The sequence below is a fragment of the Gasterosteus aculeatus genome, chromosome 20 (assembly GCF_964276395.1).
Source record: "Gasterosteus aculeatus chromosome 20, fGasAcu3.hap1.1, whole genome shotgun sequence".
In the NCBI taxonomy this organism is placed as follows: domain Eukaryota; kingdom Metazoa; phylum Chordata; class Actinopteri; order Perciformes; family Gasterosteidae; genus Gasterosteus; species Gasterosteus aculeatus.
The window spans coordinates 19,398,347-19,424,015 of NC_135707.1; the positions used below are offsets into that span (position 1 = coordinate 19,398,347).

At 44.0% G+C, this 25,669-nt stretch overlaps 2 protein-coding genes across 6 annotated transcripts; one reads left to right on the top strand and one right to left on the bottom strand.

The window, feature by feature from the left end:
- Nucleotides 1-42: 42 nt before the first annotated feature.
- On the bottom strand, nucleotides 43-12,142 carry pop1 (POP1 homolog, ribonuclease P/MRP subunit). 4 transcript variants are annotated; one of them, XM_078094154.1, is made up of 17 exons: nucleotides 11,924-12,142; nucleotides 11,623-11,755; nucleotides 11,194-11,337; nucleotides 10,844-11,019; nucleotides 10,495-10,758; nucleotides 10,328-10,415; nucleotides 10,019-10,197; nucleotides 9,636-9,898; nucleotides 9,430-9,523; nucleotides 9,248-9,356; nucleotides 9,037-9,156; nucleotides 7,677-7,801; nucleotides 7,360-7,551; nucleotides 2,956-3,110; nucleotides 1,808-2,047; nucleotides 1,501-1,615; nucleotides 43-1,127 (listed from the first exon to the last, which is right to left on the bottom strand). In XM_078094154.1, exons 1-17 carry the CDS (start codon nucleotides 11,930-11,932, stop codon nucleotides 1,074-1,076), a joined length of 2,460 nt encoding a protein of 819 aa, XP_077950280.1. In that variant the 5' UTR covers nucleotides 11,933-12,142; the 3' UTR covers nucleotides 43-1,073. The 4 variants fall into 4 exon arrangements, with proteins under 4 accessions (XP_077950280.1, XP_040021923.2, XP_040021924.2 ...); XM_040165989.2 differs by lacking the exon at nucleotides 1,501-1,615; XM_040165990.2 differs by lacking the exon at nucleotides 1,501-1,615 and having other exon boundaries at nucleotides 10,844-11,016; nucleotides 11,924-12,139.
- A 3,854-nt stretch (nucleotides 12,143-15,996) lies between these two features.
- LOC120810736 (uncharacterized) lies at nucleotides 15,997-25,307 on the top strand. Of its 2 annotated transcripts, XM_078094161.1 has the most exons (4): nucleotides 15,997-16,329; nucleotides 18,455-19,759; nucleotides 21,962-22,027; nucleotides 22,156-24,006. In XM_078094161.1, the coding sequence occupies exons 1-3, from the start codon at nucleotides 16,242-16,244 to the stop codon at nucleotides 22,021-22,023; spliced, it is 1,455 nt and encodes a 484-aa protein (XP_077950287.1). In that variant the 5' UTR covers nucleotides 15,997-16,241; the 3' UTR covers nucleotides 22,024-22,027; nucleotides 22,156-24,006. The 2 variants fall into 2 exon arrangements, with proteins under 2 accessions (XP_077950287.1, XP_077950286.1); XM_078094160.1 differs by lacking the exons at nucleotides 21,962-22,027; nucleotides 22,156-24,006 and adding an exon at nucleotides 25,057-25,307 and having other exon boundaries at nucleotides 16,002-16,329.
- The last annotated feature ends 362 nt before the right edge of the window (nucleotides 25,308-25,669 follow it).

Consider the following 25,669-nt stretch of genomic DNA (forward strand, 5'->3'; position numbering starts at 1 on the left):
GGTTTTAAATCTAAGCTACAGCAACTAACCAAAGATGACCAATTTAGTTGTGCAGAATGTGTATTTTATTAAGATGTTTAAAGAAAATTCCATTCAGTGATTTTTTAAAACAAACTTTTTTTATCTTAAAAACAAACATAATTACTCCTAACATATTGAGTGTGGTTTTAAAGGGACTTAAATGAGCTTCATTTTGGAAACCCAGTTGTATTGAACGTATTCCTTTGTAGAGCAGTCCTCTGAGTCAGGCGTCGATATGAAAACCAACTTTCCTCAACTGAAAATTAAGAATGCCTATTCCAGAGTAAAACACACAAAATAAGCTGTTCCAACATGGCCACTAGGTACTTTTAGTCAGGCCTGCTGCATGCAAGAAATATTCAGTTCAGAGTGATCACTTGGTGGATTGCTCTTGAATTCTGTGAGGGCTCAGCTGCTTCCATCACACCTCAAGGTTGACTTTAGCAAAGCGGTAATGCATGGCCGCGGGGTTGCGCAGCAGCAACATTCCTCTGTGTTCCATCGGCTGGTTGAGGAGGGTGTGGAGGAGAGCGGCCACGCTGACGAACCCCAGCGCCTCCCCGCATCCGGCAGACAGCGAGAAGTCGCCGTGCGTGACCCAGCCCAGCGTCACCCGGGAGCAGTGAGAGGTGACGCTCGGCAGAGGGTCTGACCACAGCCCGAAAGTGAGGTCCGGGGAAGACTGGAGGGGGGGGGGCACTGAAGACAGGGGGCCTTCAGATGTGCTGGGATTTGGTTCAGGGGAAGGGTCCGACTCTTTAGCCTCCGTCTTCTCAGAGGCAGCAGCCGTCTTGGTTCCCTTCTGTTGGCGTCTAGTGCGTCTTTCAAAGGGCTCTCTGTGTGGCGGCTCCACAGGGCCACAGGCGCCGGGTTCTTTGCCCAGCAGCTTCAGGTCCTCAGCAGTCGGCGCGCAGACCATGGCGTGGAGCTCTGGTTTGCCCTTGGACAGCAGTGACAACCGCACCCACACCAGACTGGTCCCATGTGCAGAGAGAAACCGCGTCATTGCCGACATGTCGAGGGGCGACACCCCGCCGCGTGCCCTTTGACCTTTAGAAGTTGTTGGTCCGCACCAACCAGAAAGCAGCCTTAGGGACTTCCTGTTCCTGGGGAAAAAAGACAAATAATTACATTTAGAAAATTGATTCATATGCCAAAAGAAAAGTTAAAACACCACCAGAGGGACAATGCGTTTGGTTGAAGCCCAGTTTTTATTCCAAATGCTGAACACAAAAAAGGCAGCAAGTGGACAGTGAAAATCCATCTCATTTATTCTCATCAGTTCAATAATAATAAGTCAGTTTTTACTCAAAGCTGCTGTGATGTTTTATGAGGATCGATGAAAGTCTCCCCCCTCCACTATATAAACTGCTGCAATACATAATACGTCTGATGTATTGCAGCAGTTTAAGGCTGGATGTACTATGGGTGTTCTCATCAGGGACGTGATGATTAAAAAGGTAGGGAGAAGCACCATACCTCAAGCCTGTCAGAAGCTGCGCTCTCATTGGCAAAAACGAATAGGAAAGAAGTAATGATTGAGGCCACCGCCCCCACCCCCCTTAAAAACAGTGCACATATCTTCTCAAGGGACCTTTCAAGTCAAGTGTATTAACATAGTTAGAAGTGTGATTTAGAGGTGCAGAAGTGTGATTTAGAGGTGCAGGATGTAAAGAAGAGTTTGGCATAAAGCTGCAGTGGGTGTGTCTTAAGTTAAATACTGACATGAGCTTATTCTCACAATAAGACCAAAAATGAATGTTAAGTATACAAGACAAGCACTTACCTCAGTACAGTGACTTGCCGTGGAGGCTTTGTGGCGGTGGTTTCTCCGCAAGGCCTCACCTCCTCCATCATCATCATCTCTGCGTCAGCCTGCGTTTTGGTTTGGGTTTGTCGTTCTCCTTCGTTCTGCTCTCCTTCGCTCAAGATCAGATCCCACTCCTCAGCCAGCTGTTGCCATGGGCAACAGAATGGGGCCAGACAGCCATGTTTAATGTAATTGGGCCTTTTGGCAGGCGGATACCTACAAGAAGAGGGTACGGTCAAAGAAAGTATTTGTATAGTACATTCCAAAGTGCTTCACTAAAAACCATTAAAACAAAGGAAGAATACATTGATTTGAAAGAATAGACATTACGCCAAAAAGATGCCATGTAGTTTAAGACATAAGATGCAGTAGTAGATGGTGAAGGTAAAAGCAGCAGTCAACAGAAAAGTCTTCAGTCTTAATCTAAAGCCTCGTAGTCTCAGCAGACATGCAGCTTTCTGGGAGTTTCTTCTAGATGTGTGGAGCAGAAGAACTGAAGCTGCTTCTCCACATTTGGTTCTGACTCTGGGAACAGGAAGGAGACCCTAACCCGACCACCTGAGGGGTCGGGTTAGGGTCTGGGCCGGGTTGGTTCCTAAGGTAGCAGCAGGTCAGACATGTCCAGCTGCTTTGGAGCAGTCCTACTAATTTCTAAAACAAATGAGTGCTGCTCTGGCAGATAGAAGAAAAGCCCACCACCGTCACCCTCTACCTGTGTGCATGCCAGTAAAATACCTGCATAATTAACCTTTATCACAGCCAATTCACTGACCTAATGAGCTTGAGCTTGATTGTAGTCAAAGTAAAACAGTACAAAGAATCTCTAGTTCAAATAAGCTCAGTATCAACTGACTGTTTAACTGAAACATGTTCCTTTGCAATTTAAAAAGGTCATGGGAAGTTTGCCAGTGGTTCATTAGAACATATTGAAACAACTCCATGAGTAAGATGGAGCCCTTTTATTCGGTTTTTCAGCAGTAGGCTGTCATACCAATGACAGTCAAAAATAATATAATATGATACACAACCTCTATGTCAGAACAACATGTGGCCACAGTACTACAATAGAGTATAAGAGTTACACAGCATTTATATTTTGGGTTCCTATCCATTCTTCAGCAGACCTTTTGAACTTTGACAGGAGCTGGGCCTCCTGCTCCTCCTGAAAGCGAGCGCCTGCAGGGCAGTCTGGGTAATCATGGGGGAAGTGTGCAGCTCCCTTATTCTCAGAGTGTTTCAGACTCATGGTCAGGCCTCCAATGCCAACTCCTCTGTACACCTTGCAGAGGAAGAGACAAAACAGATGGGTGAAAGTTAAGCAAACCCTACGGGCTTTAAATTTCAAGGTACATTTAACACGTCACAGTGCTCGTTGAAAATAAATGGAACCGCCCCGAAAAAAGAACAAAATCACAAAATTTAATCACTCAAGCTATCCTATTAAAACAGCTGAAATTGTTAGCAGAATACACTGCAAAGAGAAATTGTGGACACGCCTAATTATGAATCCCAACAGCTCTTCATGAAAGACCCTCCCTGCGTAGCTGTTGTGAGGCATAGATGATTGGTTAAGGTTAGGCATTGACCTTGAGTATTAAGGGTCAGGAAAGCCCATTGTTCAAGGCACCAGACCCTAACAAATTCGGTTAACAGGAAATCTGCAGGCATGGACCCCTATTACAGTGGTTGAAAGGTCTTGCCAAGATGAGCAGTGAGATGTATAATAAGTTAGCTTGTTATGCATTGGAACAACGCAAAAAGAGTCACAGGAACCATCAGCCTCCAGCCAACTGTTTGACTCATATCTGATCACCCGTTTCTATGGAGGTTAGCCAACAGAACACATCAAAATGGCTGCTGCTCTGGGGGCTATTGCACAAAAGTAGAATAAAGAAATTTGTTGCACATTTGCCGAGCCAGGATGAGAAGGGGGAGCTAAGCAGTGGTGTTTTCCTGCAGACACCAAGGGAAGCCAGGCTTCAATTTTTTTCAGAACTTATTTAAATCATCATTAATGATTAATAATTTAATAAAAACGTTTTAACAGTTTACGTAATCCCTGTGTGTTGCATCTGTCGTCTCCTCCTCGTCGTCTCTCTTCATTCATTATTGAGCCTTTTATGATGTGTAAAACAGCGCCCCTCTAAATGTTACGTGGTGCATGAGCATTGAAAACATGGTACTGCATGCTGTTGTCTCAGACAAGTTGCAGTTGTCTCCATGAGTTGGCCTCCCTTGATGAAAAAAAAAAAAAAAAAAAGATTAACCAATCAGTTGAGGCTATTGTGACGACACTGCTCCCCTGTGATTGCTCAGGGGGGTATTCCAGAAAGTAGGTTCAACAAACTGAGTCTATCCCTGAACTCCGAGTTGACTTACTCTGAGATGAGAAGCTCTGAGTATCCGGTTCCACAACAGCTGATCTGCATTAGTTCAATCAACTCGGAGCATGTTCACCTTGAGTTAAGCGCGTGCATGACGATTATAAAAAGCCATCATCAATCCAGCACCGACAGCACGAGTCACCATGACAACAGTAAATAAAAGAGCAAGCTATTTCACTGCGATGGAGTTGGAGGTCCTTCTACAGGCCTACGGTGAGCATGCGCATGTATTTCGCCGTAAATGCAATACAGCTGCAGCAGCGAAGGAGAGAGAGACTGCGTGGGGAAAAATTGCTGCCCGAGTCAACGCGTAAGTTTGAATGAACTGTTCCATTGACATAAAATTTAACCGTAAGATCGTGGCAGCCTATAGATGCAATCCAACAGGGGAAAAAAGGACCTGGAAGCAGCTAAAAATGAAATATAAAAACATAATTGAAAAAAGGTATGGCATATATAGCTAGGCTATGATTGCACCTCACTTTAATTTTAATTCATTTAATTGACTTAGGCTATTAAACAAAGTAAATTAATTCAGTGGCTACTTGAAATAGTAAATTAAACCCCTAATAAAATTTTGTTTTTACAGGTATTTTCACTTAATACCCCACTTAAGTATAAAATAAAAATGTGTCCAAGTGTCTCCTATTAAAGTCATTTAAAATGTGACACTGTAGCCTACACCAATACTCATTAAAATACTAATTAAAAAAAAAGAAACATTGGCGTTTTGCTCAGCCAACAGAAAGAAGGCGCAGTAATAGGAATGTGTGTCCCATCTATGCATCCTATCACATTTGGAAGCCCTGCAAAATGACAGCTAATTAAGCTTCTGAGGTCGCAGCAGAATGTACAGCATAATTTAAAATAATATATGATTTCTACATCAGTCACCTGCAATCCTGTGGAATTCCTCTTTGATGGTTCTAAGAGGTTTGTGTCCGGGAAACACCACCATCACGGGTAACACGTGTTTCAGTGCGAGAGGAACTTTCCTCAGAGCTCTACAAACTGGTGCCTTGCCAAAGTGCTCTGCATCCCCGATGTTAAAAAGAAAACTACCATTTGCAAAAAAACACAAAGACTCACAAGATGTGCTCCGATGTGAGTGCACGTCCGCGGTGTGTGAGGTTGGTGATATACGGCCGGAGAACGTTCGTGAGATAAATGATACCTTGTGAGGAAAAGCGGTAGCTTTCTAACAGAAATTCCTCTGGAAATGATAAAACTTCTAATCTGGGTCGGAAGACTCTCTCGCGACGTAAAGCATTTCGAATCACGACGGATTTGGTAGGAATGGGCGATCCATATCTACCAGCTTTCTTCATGTGGGAGGAGACGGGTAGAAACTCTGGGTTTCTTATAGTAAACCTGCCAGCGAGCAGGTTATGTTCACATAGTCTGTTACCATGGTGATTGACTCAGAGTTTCAGTTACCTCTCTATCTGGAACGGATAACTCAGTTTCCCTGATCTCAGGTTTAACTTACTCTGAGTTTTCACATAACCCGCTTTCTGGAATACCCCACAGGACAGTGTCATGGGAAGTTGTTGGCATCACACCCCAAATCAAATCACAAATCACAGTATGTCATAAACGTCATTGAATGAAATAACGGAAGATTTGTGTTGGTAAGCTAGTGAAAGTATTAAGCGCAATGATGGAGATTTGTATTATTTAGTAAAACATAATTTTACTAAACTGCCTTTAGAGCAGCAATTCCGAATTAAATCTGCGATCTGATTGGCTAGTGCCTGTTCTGTCGTATTTGCATAAAAGGTGCTGTGAGTGAACCGGTGCCCAGCTTGAAAGCTCCTGTGGGTAACTTTGCATTGCGGACTGAAAGATAATGTCTTCTCCATCAATTTATCAGTTCGCTACAATATGTTGGATTCATGTTAATGTGTATTTAAAAGACAATAAATACAACAAGAAATTTAAATTTGTGGGGAAAAAGAAATCCAAGAATTTGGCCCCCCCGCCGCAGTACCTCCGCGGACCCCCTGTTGAAGACCTGTGCTTTAAGTAGCTGGTAGAGAGAGAGCTCAAAGGGTCGGTTAGATAACAAGCGTGTGCATATCAATAACCTGCGTGTGTAAATCCCGATAAAATGATGCTGGACACTGTAATAATTCACCTGACTACATGAAATAGCAACATAAAATTTTCTGCCCCCACCCCCGTAAGAGGGGTTGTGTCTCACTTTTCACGCTTCCTCAACCACGCCACTGGAGCCAAGTCAATCTGGGTGTACATAGCTGGGATAAGCGTGCATTCACAGCTTTCATAAATAGACCACGGTATAAATCACAGATTTACTCCAATCCAATCCGGTTTATTTTTAAAGCTCAGTTTAAATTAACACAAAGGTTCCTAAAGTGCTGTACAATAAAATAAACACAATAAAACATAAATAAATCAACTGTCCTCCCCAGATAAAATATCTGTGCACATAAAATCAACAACCTACGTAGTGTTTAAAAGCCAAAGAGGTGCATTTACTGATGCAGAAATGGAGAAAACGCACGCGGCATATTTTTCACCTGCTGAGCAGCAACTAATTACGGAAATTTATGAGGAGGTGAAGTATACAATATGTAAAAAAGGAAATACGGCTGCTGTAAGAAAAAGCTTAGCGGACAAAGTGTCTTTGCGTAGCCTACCATGTAAAGCATTATATAAATCAAATTATTTAGCCTACTTAGGGAATAGATATTTCTCTGAAAATTAACCCGAAAGACTAGGCCCAATCCAAACCCAGGCTCGTTTGAACTGATTTACTACAATATATGGTGTTGTCTGGTAACTGTGTGGAGTCTTTGATTTCCGATGTAACTTTGGTAACGTTTGTGGGTTTAAAGGGGAGCCTTTGAAAAGTATTTGACATTTTATGCCGGCAGGTTATAGTTTCTGTAAACCCAGATACCCGATCCGCCATTTAGCTTTCATTTAGCATATTTACTGTAGGTTGATAAGGTAAGCTGATAAGGGGAATTCATTACAATTGTAACTCTAGATCAAGTTAAACAAACACTACTGTTGGTAGGTAAAATAAAAGTGTTCGAGAATGGATGTGCATACTCCTTCCTGGCAGAAATGAAGATATAATGAAGTAAAATCCACTAGACTGTTCATGTTACCTACCAGTGGGACCCAGAAGGCCATGCCCCACCCTTTGGGAAGCAGCAGGTCCCATCCAGCCCCCCAGCAGCTCATCTCATGCCCCACATGCTTGCCAGGCTGGTGAACCAGGAGCACGGGTACCCGGCCCTGCAGGGGAGTGGGGCTGATCCTGGAGCCCGGCACTAGCACCTCGCTCTTCATGCGGTTCAGCTCCTTTAAAATAATGTGTATAACATACTCGAGGTGAGAGCCATCGCAGCTCAGTCAAGCGGGTGAGATGGTATTTAAGAAAAAGCTCAATAACCACCTCTGAAAAGTATGGTTAGATATATAACTACCTTTTGGGATATCTTGTTATCCGTGACGTTGTCACGAACAGAGCGCTCCCACAGGCTGCTCTGACAGCAGGGTGCCGGTACACCTCGCAGCATCAGCTCCCTCCTCTTCACTTCCTCTCCCACCTCTGAAACAAACAGCACACACATGACTCACTCCTGTACATCTGCTACCACTAGGGCTGTCACGATAAATTTTTGTTGTGCGATTATTGTACCAACATTTGTTGCGATATTATTGCGATTTTCAGACCACTTTATGCCACTGATAATATAATAGGATAGTAATACAAGTATGGTCTTTCAAAGAATAAAGAACATTTTATTCGTCAGAGTAGTTAGACATTAGTTGATGTTTTAGCCGACACGTTATTGGCTTTCTGCTCTCATTCTGCTGACAGCCAAAATGTTCCCACACCGGAGCTTAAGATTGTGGCTTCGTAACCAAGTCCATTTGGACTTGTCTGTCCTAATTGTCTGTAGATGTCACGAAAAATAACTTCATAGCTGTAATTGTATTCATTACTGTATTGTAATTCGCTTTGGACAAAAGCGTCAGCTAAATGACATGTAATGAGACAATTTCCACGGCATATCAAATGATATACCAAAATCATTAAAAGACATCTCATATGAAAACCTGTTCCAGGTACCCTCTGAAAATGAACACAGGATCTAACAAACAAAGCTGACCTTCTGTTTGCCTCACCCACAGCCCTTAGGATATATATAGAATATGAGCAGGTACTAGCTAAGAAAGCATGCGCGTGTGTAAGCATCGTCCTAATGCTTAGTGCATTTATTTTGGCCTCTTACTGTGATATTCTGAAATGTGCAAATGTCCTTTTAGAAGTGAGCTAAATGAGTCAGACGCTGTCGGTCACTGAGGGCGTGTTTGGAGCACAGGGTCCTGCCAGGAATCGAACCTGGAACATCTGCATGGGCAGGCAGAGGCCCCCTGGAGCACAGTACCAGATATGTACTCACTGACACGACCTCATGACCATAAACACCAGACTGATTCTATGCTCAACAAGCAAGGTGGCGTGTCCACCGACCACTGCTCGAACGTTCATCGAATGAATGCACCCGACGAATGGTGTTCATCGAATGAATGCACCCCACGAATGGTTAATCCCCCCCAGTGTGTTGCACTCACTACTACACTGTGTGCTTTCTGGTAGTTCTGTCCAAACCCTCACGGCCTATAATACCTATATGCATGTCATATTTAATGTCAAGGTTTTGCCTGCACGTCTCAATCCATGTGCACACTATAGGAAATGTAAACATTCATTCCCCCTCAACCCTGTGTAGACAAACTGCTCACTGTCCACTGTGCGTCTGGTAGGTCAGATTTTACCTTGTGCCTGCTTCACACAGGGTAAAGCTTTAACCTTCTTTGTAGGTAAAGTCAGCCTGGGGTCATCAACAGTCAGACCCAGCACTGTGCCTGAGGGGAGCTCTCCAGTCGAATAGATGCCTGGATGATCACATAGTTGCATTAACATGCATACAAATACCTCACTAAACTGTAAAAAGTAGTATTATGAAGAATTTTTATTCACATTGACCTTTCAGCAGGTGAAAGACATCAGCTTGTTGTCGATGCAGATTCATCCTGCTCTCGTTTCTGCACTGCTCGGGCCACCAGAGGGGAGAGGGCTGGGATTTACTAATTTCCTTGAAAAAATAAACAACTCACATTAAACACAGTCCTTCAGCATGAAATGCAAACCTCTTTTGGGAGTCTTACATTACAGTCTGTAGCCGCTTTCATAGTTTCCACCAGAACAGAATGAGACTGTGGTCCAATCAGACGGTAGCGGACAATCTCCATTGTGAGGTCACTGCAACAGATGTCAATTAAGATTATCTGCATCACAGGTGGGAGTGATAATAATTAGTGCCACACTTTACTCAGTTTGCCTCTCAATGAAATGCCCCACTAACTACTCTAACCTTATAACTATCCCATTTGACGTAGACTTCCAAGTTATTGGGGTGTTGGGAGATCTCGTTCCATCTCCCAGGGTCTTCTTGGCAGGAGGTCCTCTTTCATTTTTACAGGTCCGCTTTCTTTTGGTGCCAGTCATCTGCTTAGCCTCAGGGGTCTTTCCAGGTTCTGACTGTGGTTCTAGAGTGGGAAAAACCTCAGCAGGTGGAACTGGAGGAAGTACAGCCTCACAAACCTGGCAGACGGTTTGTAACTCAGGAAGAAGGTCCTGGAAGGAGCACACAGGTTAGAGTTAATGGTCATCAGATAAACCACAATCAAACCTTTCAACTACTTTGTCATCCAATCAGACAGTTACACCCAATTATTTTGTAAAGCACCCCAGCACCTGTTTAATAGTGGGATGAGCCCAAATCCACAGCTGCCTGTGGGTTGAGCCCTGTACACGGGGTCTCCAGAGGAATGTGACAGGGCCCAGGGGTTGCGTCGGGTACTGTCCTGCTCTGTACACCACTACACTGCCCTGTCTTTGCCCTGAGAGACACAGTGCTGCAGCGAACGTAGGACCTGGAAAACACACACCACTCGCATGTTGCACCAGTAGTTCTATCTAAACTTGAAACTTCACTCTGAGAAAAGCCCTCCCCCCCATCTGAAAAAAAAACCAAATGGGTTTTTTTCTGAATGGTGTTCTCACCAGCCTCCTTGCTAGTCAACTGGGACAGAGAAGACAGCAGCTCGACTTCCTCTCCTTGTAGTTCTATGCAGCAGTAGTAAGACAGGTCCTGAGTAAGAAAAGAAAAAAAAGTCATGTTTTTCGTACTGCCAGTTAATAATTGTCGCACATGAGTGAAAGGTGGTTACCTGCAGCAGGCAGTGGCTGCTCATTGCCCTGTAACTAGGCCTGTAGCACTTGTATGTGGGTCGGACCCCAAGGCAGTAGCCCCACCTCTTCACCATGTGGAAGCGCTTGGCATGCCAAATGTGAGTCTCCAGCCAGATGTTCTTCCTCTGGCGGCGGTTGAACTCCAGAAGCAGATTTCCGTGGTGGCGGCGGGCCTTTCGGCTCCTGCCCTTTGCCTCTTCCTTCTTCTTCTTCTTGGAGCCGGCTTGGAGACTCTTCTCTCGCTGGAGGAGGACACAGAAATGTCAATGTACTCAGAGAAGGACGGCTCATGGAACACCAGATGTAGAACAATATTTTGAGCATTACCAATCTGTTGGCCAACTCTCTGAGCCTGCAGGGGAGCCGCTTGGTGTTGTGGCTCATGGCCCGTCTCCTCATGTGTTTGGGTAGGGCTCCAAACACATGGCAGCTGCCCGTTGTCTTGGTAACTGCTTTCAGCATGGTGCTCACTTCCGCTGCCCGGGCCCTGGCAAAAGCTCCTGCTGAGTATCGGAGAGGCACGGATATTTATTTTCGGATCGTGTTCTACGGTTTGCAGTAAGAGTAATGGTGTTAGTTGGATGTTCATGGCTAAAGGAAAAAAATCAGAGTGATGGAGACATGCTTACTTACTAATTAAGTAAACTGTGAATTGGATAGCGGGACAAGGTGTTTACCAGTGATGTGGTTGGGCATCTCCTTGGTGTAGACTCCACCATCTCTCTGGTGTCCTCGGACCCACCCACCCCGTGGGTGAGGGTTCTCTGGCTGTTCTGTGTTAGGATGGATGCTAGATGGATCCTTGCCACCACCAGCTTCGCCTGGGGGGGAAGATCATTAGGTTGTCATCTGCCTCATGCTTCAAGAATGCGTTTGTTAGAGAAGCATGATGATCAACTATGAACAACTATGGAAGGGGTTCCGTTCCAGGACTTCACTGAATAAATCAAAGTTTAGAGAAACTGCCTCCACAAAAGGCGGATCCTGGAACAGTGAAAGACAATGACACCGAAGCTGACATGTGCAGAGCAAGCAGCAGCATGAGACCTCGAGGAGCGGAGACAGACACGTTGGACCAGAACCGGGGAGAAGAGAAGGCAAGGTACCGGTGACCGGGGAGTCCCCGCCGGTCCTCCGTGCGCTGTTCTCCGCATCGCCTGGAGAAGATGGGTACTGGACACTGGCGGGCTGGTTTCTCATCTTCTTCTGGCGCATCTTCACCTTCGCTGCAGACATTTTCTACAGAGAACAACACGTTGCCTGTTAGATGTCAGCTCACCGACGGGCTGCCAGTGTACACTGAGCTAACGTTAGCACGCTAGCTAGCCAATGTCACTCCGCGGTCTGCGTTGGTCTGTTTAGTTTGTTTTTAACAACGAAGGTTACGTATTAAAGAAAAGAACACACAGTTTCCATGACGTATGTTCACAGCTAGATCCGCCAGAACAATTGCAGAAGTGAAGCCTCCCTCCAGATACAAGTCTTCTCTTATCCCATGCAGCTACCATGTGGATCGCCTCACTGGTGACGTAATGCTGCTTCCTGGCAGGTTGGGTTCATGGGATTTGTAGTATGTCGGCGCAACTTAAGGCATGCTTCTGCAACTGCGTCTGCGTCTTTACGCGCAGGAATCAAGCAGCAAAAGAGTGTTTACGAGAGAACGGAGCAGATTTAAGAACTTTTGTCGGAAGAAATGCGTAAATATGACCGCTTATACAAGCCGTCATTGGCGGGTTGTAGAAGCGGGTTGGATTCATGGAGTGAGATCGCCGCAAACGCCGGTTTGCCGGTCGAGAGGTGCACAAAATTGTGGAGGAAAATACGGGACAAATGTGTCCGCGATGAAAAGCAGCAGTGTCGATGTACGGGGCAATAAAGTCTATGATAAATAAATAAACAAACCAACGACTTCCACCCACAAGACGTGACTCTCTAGGTAGTCTTCAACAAAAACACGTTACTCCACCTGTTATTCTGGAGGTGAATTGCTCTACAACACACGCAAACCTTTTTGAACCTCCGTAAGTGCGTCAGGGTGCAGATCGGGACTGGCATTTCTACTATGGAGGACAAAAAATTACTTAATTATAAATAAATACAGGAATAAATAAATAAATGCGTCAATAAATGTATAGATAAATGCTGAAATAAATATGGAAATAAATAGAAGTTGATAATCAAACAGGTCATAAACAAATGCATATCATATTTATTTGATTGGGTGACGTGGCGCAGGGGTAGAGAGGGTGTGCTGGGAACCGCAAGGTTGGTGGTTCAAGCCCCGGCTGCCCCATGTCCCATGTCGAAGAGTCCCTGAGCAAGACACCTAACCCCTCCCCAGGCAAAATGGGAAAAAAAATGCCATGGGTTAAAAACAGAAATTTAGAAATACAACTTACATTTGCTTTGGATAAATTAATGAATGTAAGTTGCTTTGGATAAAAGCGTCAGCTCAATGACCTGTAATATAATGTATTTCTAAATTTCTGTTCGCCTACATTTCTACATTTATTTATGTGAGCATCTGTATGCTAATGAGGTGCTTCTGTCTGAAGCAGGATTGGTTACAGGAGTGTGATCTCTCCTGGTCTACTATTTCTGTCTTGAAGTTAGCTCCTTAGCTGAAGTTGTTGTTGGCATTTGGCTACATGGTTTTGTTTTTACAAATCATTTCAAATCAATTGTTAGCAAACAATTTAGAGAAGCATGTGAAGGACACACTTTTTACACGGTTGCCATGGAATAAACTCTTCAATATATGACAATGCAATGAAGTTAAATGGGGTCTGATTTGAGACATGTTTAATTAAGTACAATTGCATCGGTTTGACCCTGCTGCGTTCATGAACTCAACAAGGGAAATATTTTTAACTTAAAATATAAATTACATGTAAAATGGATATGACAGAGGCATCAGGTTCAAATTAAAGCTCTGGTTACATTTCATTTATTTCTACAGCACATAGCTGGGTTCAGATTAACACAGGAACACGCAGTCTCTTAAAATAATCTCAATTTTTAACTGCAGTTTACTACAGATGGACGTCGACTTGTGATCAACGTGTGCTATTTTACTGTGAGTTAGGTCACATTTCTTTGTTGTCTCTTCTGACTTTTGTCCTGTGGTTTTTGATGACCAGAGTCCACGACCTATGAACTCCATTAAAGGACAACAATTTGCATGAAACTGGGACTCAAATTGTACAGCAACATCCCAACACTGGATACCAAATGATGGTTGGGCAATTTAATCCACAACGCACACATATACAAGGTAAATTACAGTTGTCATTATTTGTTGGATTATTTACTTGTGCAGTTTTAAACTGTGATCAGATGAGATGCCAACAGTGTTAACTCTAGACTAACCTTTTATTTCTATTGTGGAGTCTGAAGGAGAGCTTTGCTAAAGTCGATTTTGATTGGCAAACAGTACTTTTCAAGAGATTAACACAGATATTTGTAATAAACTGTCATTGTAAGCAGACTAAATTATTTATTTTCCCATCAGGATAGAAAGGCTCTGGAGAGACGTTTATAACGGCGTACATGATCTCTTCTACACCATCTTTAACAACCTTGAGGGAGAAGACCTTCTCAATCAGCGACTACGTACCGAGGGAAACCAGTCCCACTGAGAACGAGGGAAACCAGTCCCACTACGCACCAAGGGAAACCAGTCCGCCGCTGCTACTGTGGACCCAATACGTGTGTGAATTCATTCAGTAATTTTATTTTTATTGTGACCGTACTTTCCTACATGGGACAATGCAACATGAACCTGCGCTTATCTAACATTACACTAAGTTCTTTTGTATATTATTAATAATGTGGGGAAGGTTCATTCAAAAGTGCATGTATCAGAAGCATAATGTAACTAACAGAGAGGCCTGTACATTATTTTCAGTCTGCATATCATGGGCACTTGCTAAAATGTTGCGATCAAACGAGGAACAGTGTTTTAGAGAGATCATTATACATCTTAGCTCTTCCCTATATATTAATTAATTTGCTCTCTGGGATTGTAATCCATCTCTTTCTGATGTCACAGCTGTTCATATGCATCCAGAATCCAAGGAAGTGATATTTACAACAAGGTTCTATAAAATTAACTCACTGAAAATGGCTCCGTTCTATAGAAATGTTGACCATGAGAACGTAAACTTTTGGCTGAACAGGCTCTTTAACCTCAACCCTTTTAACTGGAGGTCGACATGGAGGTTGGAGTTGACGGACATGGCCGTGTGGTCATCGTCGGCCTGGTGTTCTGGTACCTGAAGTTTAGCTGCAACGCTGATGGGCCCCTGTCCAATGTGTTGGATATCTTTGTACAAACTGTATGCTTAATATGAGAAATGCTCCAGTAAATGCCTCTTGTCACCTGCTGCATGATGCAGGGGGAAGTTAAATAAATGCTCTGATGAAGCATAGATTTGAAATCACTGTTGAATTGCACTCTTATTTCCCAAACTCTATTCTGTTTCACATGAATAAAAATATCATTTTTTTTTTTTTTAATAAGCAGGCTTAGACATTTTTCTCAAATGACACTGAACATATTTGAATCTGAAAATATAAGATTTGAATTTGAAAATATAAAATCTGCAACCGAAAAATATAATAGAGTGAAAATCAAAAAATATATATGTGAAGATTGAAAAGAAATGTTTTATTAAAAAAAATATAGAGCTGCGTCAAAACTATATTCATCCCGAAAATATTTTTCGTCCACTTATTTTTATTTTGAATACATTGTTGTATTTTTCAATGTTCAACAACAAAACTTTCAGGTTCACATTTGTTTTTCAAATGAACAAAACTTTTGACCTGAATTTGGCTCCTAGACGTTGCAGAAGGAACTTGTTGGTGGTTTGCGGTTCTCGGTGCTGCAAAAAAAATAAAGCAGTGAACGCCACACGGCTATCTAACAGTTTAATACAACGTTAGTATGTTGGCATCTTGAACAACAGCATTTAGGAAACGTTAGCTAAACACGTTAAACAGGAACAGTTCTCAAGCTGCAGCCACATGCCAGCCGGCCGAAGCCACGAGCGCCGCTAGCAGCTTTAGATGTGCTCTACAGGAGCGATGGGCTGGGGATCGATTGCTTCTGTCTCGCTTCTCTACTTGACCAATCCTGCTCAAGCATCAGGTTCGGACCGCCTGAGTGCATTACGGACACAGAAATACAGACATAAATAAATAAATACAGAAATGTATAAATAAATGAATGTAGAAATACAGAAATGTAGCAATAAATTAATTTAGAAATACAGAAATGTAGAAATAGATTTATTTAATTATGTTCTGTTTAGGTATCAACTTATATTAATACATTTATTTATACACGTATTTAAGCATGTATTTATACATTTATTCATTTATTTATTTATACTCATTTTTTGTCCTCCATATTCTTCTCGATGGGACACTCCCACAAAGTTGGAGGACACACACTTCACTCGCACGCTTTGTCCCGCCCCCTTCTCTCCTGTGTGAATAGTGTGTCTGTGAGACAGTCGGTGAACACTTTGCTGCTTTCTGGGCTGGGGACGCACAGGGCCATGCACTCGCACAGATAATAGTCCCCGGTTCCTCTCAGTGACCGTAGAGCAGTAGCGTGCAGTAGTGTTCTGCGCTCACGGAGAGCCGTTAACGTCACATAGCAATACGTGCCGAGTGTGTTGTTCTTCTGTTTGAATTCGTCTCGGCTGTCTTTTCCGACATGGGGTGCTCTTCATCCAGCGCGCAGACCCTCGACCAAGAGAACAGACCAGGTACGAAGCCGGAGGAGAGCCATGGCGACCCGCTGGGTGAGTATGGGCCCTGTGCAGAGGTTAACTGCACGTACCTGTCATTCCTGAAGCAACGTGTGTGTGTGTGTGTGTGTGTGTGTGTGTGTGTGTGTGTGTGTGTGTGTGTGTGTGTGTGTGTGTGTGTGTGTGTGTGTGTGTGTGTGTGTGTGTGTGTGTGTGAGAGAGAGAAAGTATACTGGCTGCTCAAGAACACTGTGTGCTTTCCTTTTCCGCTCTGTATTACTACAGAGGGACCTCGTTTTATTCATTTATCTTATATAACGTTAACTCAGACATTTATGTATGGACCAGCAGGACCAGCTTCTGCCACGTAACATTACAATGGTCTGGTTGCATACATTTGACTAAAGACCCCCCAAAATAAATATATTTTACTAGACCAAACGATGTGATCCAAAAGATGGCCCCCGTCATGCCATACATGATAAAGAGTGCCTGGTTGCAAAGCAGAAAGAGCAGGGCCGGCCGGGAGATGCCCGGTACCTTCAGGCTGCTCAGACGTTCCTCTGCATGGCGTTCAGCATCTAAACCTGCAGTCGTTGTGCTCACATGGACTTGGTTTCTAAGCCTGTACACGCCCCCCGAGCAGCCTGACACAGAACGTGATTGTTGATTTATGGGTTCAACCCACTGGTACATGGCTGTGTCATGCCTGGCACAGCTGCATATACAGTGTGTTCGTCCTACATCTCTAGACATATGAAGGACTTCTTTGAATGGGTCCCTTTAGCTATGATTTGAACGGAGAAGAGATTACACCTTGTGGGGGAAAGAGGGCAAATGAGCAAAGCCTAACGGACCACCATGCCCTCATTCCACTTGGCGCACTTCCTCTGTATTTGTGTCCAGCCTTTCAATCTACCACTACGTCACCGTGTGATGTTTGTGTTTGGCAATGTCTGTCACCTGGAGTAGCTCGGGCCCATCTCCAGGCCCCTTACATCACCCCAACAAGAGAACCCCTTATTTGCCCATGAAAAGCTTCTCTAAATGTGGGTGGAGGATTTAAACCATACAGTGTGTGTGACCACACCAGCTGTATGCCATCCAAAGCCACCACTGTGCCCATCCCCTGTCCTCCACCCCCCCCCCCCTCCTTACTGTGCACTGTTTTGACTGGGATCTCTGTCAACTCTGGCTGCTAAATTGTGTTGACGTGCGAGTCGTCCATGCTTGGAGAGGCCGTCTACACCCAAACAGACTTTCTGACAGCAGGTTCTGGCCTGCTGTGCGCAACAGCAGCTTAGGTCGTAGTGCGAGGCGGATTTCTGCTGAGAGAACGGCACGCTGGTGGACAACATTTCCCTAAAAAGAAAGCAGATCGAATTTAAAAGTTGCCAAAACGCATGTCTGAAACCTCGTTCTTATTAGAAATCGTTGACTTGTGCTGTTGTACACTAGCTTATTTGAGTTGCCAAGCCGTCGCATTCCCTTCCACCCATCACTCTCATCTGCTTTCACTACCTCTGACAGGCAAATAACATCAGGAAGCTACAGCGTCCAAGCTATCCCCCACGCTCTCTCTGTCATTTGTGAACAGCGTGCAGCCAGTGGTTTCTGTAAAGTAGTTGGCTGTGAAACATCTACTGAGGGGAAACCTCAATGAGACACTCTGTAAAGGCTCCGCTCGGCTTTTCCTAGAACTTGGATGTTACAGTTCCAGGCTGCAAAGCCATTGTGGCGTGTATTTCATTTCCTCCTCGAGAGGCTTGCGCCTCATCTGGGCTTTAGACGGATGCAGGTTTCAATATGAGGCATTTCCATCTGCGGAAATTAAAGGGCGGGCACGGACTGATCATCATTTTAAAACCAGTTTATGAATGTACACATTTTATGGATTAAAGACAAGAACATCCATAACATAAATTACGACAGAAGACTCATGGTTGAATGTCGCAGTTAGGATGGATTTTTCTACAAATGTTGAAGACGAATGCTGTATTTGCAGATGTAGTCATTTATTACTAACATCATTCAATGTTTAGATTTCCTCAAGGATCCTCCAAGGTGTTTCCAGAATTTTCTTTAAATGTCACAGATTATTCACAAAGGACTGCTGGTGCTAGATGTCCGCTCGCCATATATGCTAATCGTGCTTCCTTTGTCGTCCCTGTGTTGACAGCTGTCGGAAACGGCTTCATTGCGGAAGACGCACAAACCATAGAGGACCAGATGCAGTTGCCTGTGCAGACGGCCCTACTGGATGATCTCCAACGGGGAGCCGATGAGGAGGCGGAGGCTGTGTTGGTAGCCCTGGAGGCCCAGGAGGATCTTGGCTCTGGAGAAGATCTCCTCACCGCCCTCGAGCCTCAACCAGAACCTGTCAGCCCTCTAGAGCCGACTCCAAAGGCTGGCTCTCTAGCTGAAGTTGCTACCGTGTCCCTGCAGCCTGTGGAGGAAGCTGTGCATGTAGGAAGTGTAGTGCCTGAGGCTGCTGCGGAGGACCGAGTCCTTGTGGAGGCATCAGAGGAAGTCCCTGCAGTTGAAGCCGTCGCGCAGACTGAGGCCCCTGCAGTTGAAGCCGTCGCGCAGACTGAGGCCCCTGCAGTTGAAGCCGTCGCGCAGACTGAGGCCCCTGCAGTTGAAGCCGTCGCGCAGACTGAGGCCCCTGCAGTTGAAGCCGTCGCGCAGACTGAGGCCCCTGCAGTTGAAGCCGTCGCGCAGACTGAGGCCCCTGCAGTTGAAGCCGTCGCGCAGACTGAGGCCCCTGCAGTTGAAGACGTTGTGCAGACTGAGGCCCCTGATCGTGAAGACGTTGTGCAGACCTCCCCTGAGGCCGCCGCCCCTTTTGCTCAACTGGTTATATCTGAGCCAAGGGAGGCTTCAGCGATTCTGGAAGAGGTGGCGACTGGGGCGGCCAAGAATCCCGCTGAAGTACTCGCTCCTTTGGAGGCTGATGCACCAGCCAATGTCTCTACAGCGCCTTGTGAAGCTTTGGCACCAGCACCAAGTGAGGCTTCTGCAGCAGGTGATGCTGCTGTTCCAATTGAAGGTGTGGCAGCAGGTGATGCTGCAGCTCTGGGTGACGGTGCAGCAGGAGGTGACGCTGCAGCTCCGGGCGAAAGTGCACTACCTGAAAAAGCTGAATCCTCAGCCCCAGTAGAGGCAGCACAGCTTCTGATAGATACAAAGATTGCTGCAGCAACTATTCCAGAGTTGCCTCCATTGTCTCCAGCCACCGCACCTCCTGCAGCCTCAGCAGAGAGCGCCCCACTAGCAGAACCCTCATGCTCTGCTGAAGCCGTGTCTGCTCCAGCTCTAGGGGCTGAATCTGCTGCTGTTGCGATCCAGGACGCCCAAGTTCCAAAAGCTTCAGTGGAAACTGCAACCTCAGAGCCTGCAGCAGACTGTGCAGCCTCAGCGGAGGCTCCCGTGGTGGAGTCCACCCCAGCTGAAGCACCTTCAGCACCTGAGCCTTCACCTAAAGGTATGTCAATCTGACGAACACCCCGATATTGCTCTCATTTTGTTTAGCTTTCTTTTCCATCAATGGGAGGGATGATGGGTCGTGGCTTTCATTTAATTTAATGATTTCCTGCCAAACCGGTCATATTGACTGTGATTTTGAGGCGTTAAGCCACACTTTTATTTTATTGTTGCACCAATACTGAAAGAGGGCTGGGCTTTTGGGTGCATTTCAAGGGTTGCCCCTTGCTGACATTATATATATTATATATATATATATTTTTTGTTTTTGTTTTTGTTTTTCCATTCTTTTTTTTGAAAGAGAGGTTGACCGTGGTTGCGACTTGCGTAACGATGGTCCTTTTCTATCAAGGTTTGACGTGATCTCACCCGTCACTGTTCATGTGGGGGCACTTGTCCTGCCCTTCCTTACTATTGGGTCCTTGGAGCCCCTCTTCGGGTAACGGCAGTACCACTACAGCAAATCTGATGGAGTTTGGCTCAACATTCCATAGGCCACCAAACTAGGTCCTAATGTCCCTATGGTCGTAGTACTCAACCTTCTGTACGCAGCCTCCATTGAGGTGATGCAGGAGTCGATGATGGTAGTATCCAACACCACCACCCCACACATCGGCGTACACATTTACTTAACTTGCACTGATGGTAATCATTTAATGAATAAGCTTCAAGTGAACATGGGAGGGTATGTTTGTGAGTGTTTGAGTATGTGTAGTGTAGAGTTTGTCAACAACAGATTGTCCTTTTTAAAATGTTCTAATTTGTATTTTTCTTTATTTTTTATAAATTATTATGTTCAAAGGGCAACCTGTGGACTTTCTGAAGTCTTTTTGCAATGTGAATTTGCAGTTCTGTTTTAGAATAAAGGGTGTAAATCAAAGCTTTTTTTTAATGTTGATTTTTATCAGATTCATCGATGAATCAAAATAAAAATCGACCGATTAATCCATTATCAAAATAATCGTTTGTTGCAGCCCTAGTGCTAACCTACGCCCCCCTAAAGATTGCGGAGGTTCGGTCTTTTGCCGTAGGGATCCTTCCCCACGCGGCGTGGCCCTACGTTACCAGGGTCACGCCGCGTGGAGGCAGCAGACTTGCTTGAGTAGGTAATTAGCCCACCCCTCGTACAATCCCAAAGACATCTATGCAAACATGCCTTAGGCACTAAGCATATGCAAACAAGCAGAGAGAGGGACACTTAATATAGGTACACTATTAATGGTCTTGGATGTTGGTAACTAAGCATGTATCAAATATACAAAAAACTCTTTTAATGAAGGATCTCTCACATCGGTTCCCGTCCACACTCCTCCTGCGATTAGTCAGAGCTGGCAGGATGAACAGGATATTGTTGGGCCAAAACGGATGACGCAGTTTGAGGAACCTGTTGATTATAGCAGGAGGGAACATGTCAGCACAACGGATCCAGTCACGCAACTCTCGCTCACTATCCTCCATTGTGAACTGACTCTAGAGTAATCATGCCCTGCTGCTGTCTATTGCTTAAGGCCATGTAACAATGCTCTGCAAGCCAGACTGCATTCTAGGTGTCATACAGCGTGATAATTGAATCATTTTACGGGGCTGACAATCTCAGTCAGTAGTCATGTGTGTGAATGCTCTGATTCTGCTCAGATTATCATTCACTTAGACATTTCCTTTAGAGCATGTTGTAGTTTGTTCCCTTTGTTGGAAAAATAAAGTGACAATCCAAAATCAATGTGTCAAGTCTGCATTCCAAAGGCATTACATGCCCAAGTCCTCCTGCACCCACTCTTCTCTCCGAGAACACCCTGTACTTTTAGGGTGGAGACCCCCCCTCCAAGCAGCTCCTGAATAATACTAGCCTGGTGTGAAAGACCCATTGCACATGAGACTGACTCTCCCTGGAGGCTGTGCTGTGTGCATGCCACCCCAATTACAGTATTGTGTGTGCCTGTTCAGGTAAACCAGTTCAGCAGAACCAGGTGGCTAAGAAAGGAACGCTGTAGTTGTGTTTTCAGTTTGGTCATAGTCAGGCTTAATGTTCCCTCAGCATATAAGATTACTATGGGATGTGCTATGTTGTGTATTGAATTCTTCTGTGTGTGTGTGTGTGTGTGTGTGTGTGTGTGTGTGTGTGTGTGTGTGTGTGTGTGTGTGTGTGTGTGTGTGTGTGTGTGTGTGTGTGTGTGTGTGTGTGTGTGTGTGTGTGTGTGTGCAGTGAGGTCTTCAGCTGAGGCTTCTCACGGTACAGAGGGCGGAAAGGGAAAAAAGAAGGATTGAGTCGGTAAGAGCACAACCAAAATCTACACCTAAAACCCCACACACATATACCACAGGAGCTACTCGTTATCCCAAAAAATGAAGGGAAAATTGTTTGTATGATGTTCACTAATTGAAACTATTTTATTTCAGGGAGAAGATTGTATCAAAATAAGAGAACCCCAAAGCTGCCTGTAAGGGACTAAGACTTAAGCAATAAACATTTTTCACCACGTCTATTCACCACACAAGATTTATTAATATGCGCTGTGCCTTAATATCACAACATTCTTCTACATCTGTAAATACAAACATGTCTTATTTTATAGAGAGCTTAAGTGATACCACATACTTTACTCACACACGGATCTGTGCAAAGAAGATGTTCTAAAAACACTTGATGAGTACGATTGGTGCAATATTCTGTAAACACTTTAAAACCGCTGCTGGAATACAAGCCAAATGCAACTGTGAAAAGCATTCTGCAAGGACTTGAGGAAAGGGCAACTCTAAACAGTCAGGATGAACAGCACCCTTTCCTTTATACCCTGCATTAGGGATTTTAAAGGATCATGTTCCCATAGATTACTTTTAGATTTTGTAGGTGTCATGAAGCCTGAATACTGCCATATATCTACGTTTCTATCTGTACTACACATTATACAGTTACATTACAGGTAATTTAAGCTGACGCTTTTATCCAAAGCGACTTACATTGTATTTTTACGCATGGCTTTTACATTTTTGCCCGGGGAGCAATTAGGGGTTAGGTGTCTTGCTCAGGGACACTTCGACATGGGACATGGAGCAGCCGGGGCTCGAACCACTCGCTACCCCTGCGCTACGTTGACACTAATTACAGCCTTCTTTTAATTAACAGGAGTGACAGTGGTTAATTTTGAGTAAACTGTTGAGTGTGTGAAACACTGATTAGCACTACTGTAGTCAAATCCAGATGCATACAGATGATAAGATGCAAAAGCTTGGTCATCCCAACAGCAGTCACTGGCAGGTTGAGGAGGCAGATGATCCAAGTACTGGTACGCCGTCTTGCTGTTCCATGAAGCCATTTAGTGCTGCTGTTGATGACACGGTCTCCCTGGCGTTTCCATCTCTAAACTCAGAAGGACAAGCAGAGTGCCTTACGTACATCTCACGTCTGGCCTCGCAATAATCACGTGATTTCATTTTTCTTGAGATCAAGACGTAATTTTTTGTTATCTCGAGACAAGAAAGCTTGCTTTCCTGTGTCAAGTTAAGTTATGCAAATTCAGAAAGAAAAGGCATGTCTAAAGATAATTTGATGATTTCTCCCAACGAGATGAATTGCTTTCTGGAGATAATTATGGAGAACCCATAAAGTAGTTAATTTGATCACACAAGCCCAGAGAGGCAACACTGCCAGCAGTTTAAATATTTTTAATTAGTTGTTATCTTGAGATAACAAATCTTATTTTCACATGATACCGAGTTTCATGGATTCTGGAAAAAACAGAAGGCAGATTTGTCCTTCCAAGATTTTCTTGGAAGGACAAAACAATTATTGGGTCCTAAAAATGAGTTTTTTTTATCTCACAGTTCAGTTGTAATTAACGCTTTAACTTATCTATTTCCGGCCAGGCTATTCTCCTCAATGTTAACGGATCCAAAATATATCTCTAACAGAAAGACACATTTCAGAAGTAATGATAGGAATTTGCATTTTGCTAAGCTGGTTTCCTCATAATAAATATTAACTTGTGAGCTTGAGATTATGGAACAGACAGTAGTGCAAGCACAACCTTTCTCCTTCTCTGTAAGAGATCACCTGGTGGATGTATTTTTTTGTAATTATTAGTTATACATGCTGTGTCACCAAAGCTTTAAAAGGTGATTTTATTTGTGTAGGACGTGATGTATGTTGGACCTTTTCATCTGTTTCTTTCTCTGTTCTAAACTAATTTTATGATCTTGTTTGATTCTGCTAACCTAGTGTACAGAATAAAGTTTTACTCACTACAACAATGCTTTTTGTTTTTTTCTTTTTTAAATAGAATGGGACTCTATTTTAGTTATGGAGGCCACCATGTTTCATATGTTCAAAAACACAAGTGCGTGATGAGCCATCCCGGGGATACAGAGTCGACCAAAGCTTTGTCAAAAAAATCATTTCCAAGATGTGTGCAGTGAGAAAGAAGGTTTGTGTGAGTCAGGGTTTACAGAGAATGGTCCCAAAAAGGAAATATCCAGTTAGCGTATGAGTGAGTTGTATGGACAGAAATGCCTTGCTGGTGTTAGAGGAGAATGGGCAGACTGGTTTGAGATGATAGAAAGGCCCCAGTAACTCAAATAACCACTTGTCACAACCAGGGAATGCAGAATAGCATCTCTGAACTCACAACAAGTGGAACCTTGAAGATGGGCTACAGCAGAAGAAGACCACACTGGGTATCACTCCTGTCAGCTAACAACAGGAAACTGAGACTACAATTCTCACAGGCTCACCACAATGAGACAATAGAAGATTCTAAACAACATTGCCTGATCTGATGAGTGTTGATTTCAGCAGCGACATTAAAATAGTAGGGTCAGAATGTTGGCGTAAACAACATTAAGGCATGGATCCATCCTGCCTTGTATTAACTGTTCAGGTTGCTGGTGGTGGTGGGGGTTATTTTCTTGGCACACTTTGGGCCCCTTAGTACCAATTGAGAATACTTTTATCTAGAAGCATATCACCATTTTATTTGAGCTGCTTGTTCATTTGATTAATTTCAAGATGAGACTTGTTTAACTATTTATTTAGGTATTTCATTAATGCTTTTCTCTCTGTAAAGTACTTTTGATTTCCCTGTTTATAATAACAATGTCAATTCTAATAATAACCTTCATACTGTACCACAATAGAGAGTTTCAATGTTTATCCCTGTTTTGTGTGGACAGGTATTTCCTAACTTGATATCAATAAAAATGATTGTAAAAAAAAAAAGCTAAATGAATAGCAGGACACATTGGAAACATGTCTTTTTTCCTTTGTTGTTTTCCCATTCACCTGTGTTTCTTCCTACACTACAGCATTTCCGAAGAACAGATCAGACCCACAGCGCGAAGCCATGCTCCTACCATCCCACAGATGTGTGTTACGTGTCAGGCTGGGGCAAGACACCTTTCCCCCATCCTGCCTGTGGATTTCTCTTGGCTTGGTCTCTGTCCTGTTCCAGGTGCAATCAAGGTGGAACTGCACTGTTTTGCAAACGGCATGTTTTAATATGCCGTGGGACATGCCGAAACTGTAAATAAAGGCACTATTTTCCATACTGTCAGAAGTGGGTGTTTAGCACTGATGTCCTTTGCACACATCTTTATTACCTGCCTCATTTCTTTGAAAATACGAACTTCTAAAACTTCTTTCCTCCAAGTATGTAAGTAGAGTTCTTAACAGACTAACAGACTCATGCCATCAGGAAAATACATCCAAAACTACTTACCGTTATCAGTTTTCTGTGTCGGAAGGGTCTCAATAAATCTCCACAGGGAGCGAAGAGTTCGTCGCCACTAGCTCACATCCCAGCTCTGTGGCTCTCGCTATCTGTCCAGCCTTTGTTCTTCCCCTCACTCCATCTACTCTGCGTTTACTCCCCGATTCAAACCACGGAGACGCCTCTTTTTCACCTCAAACAATCTCTGC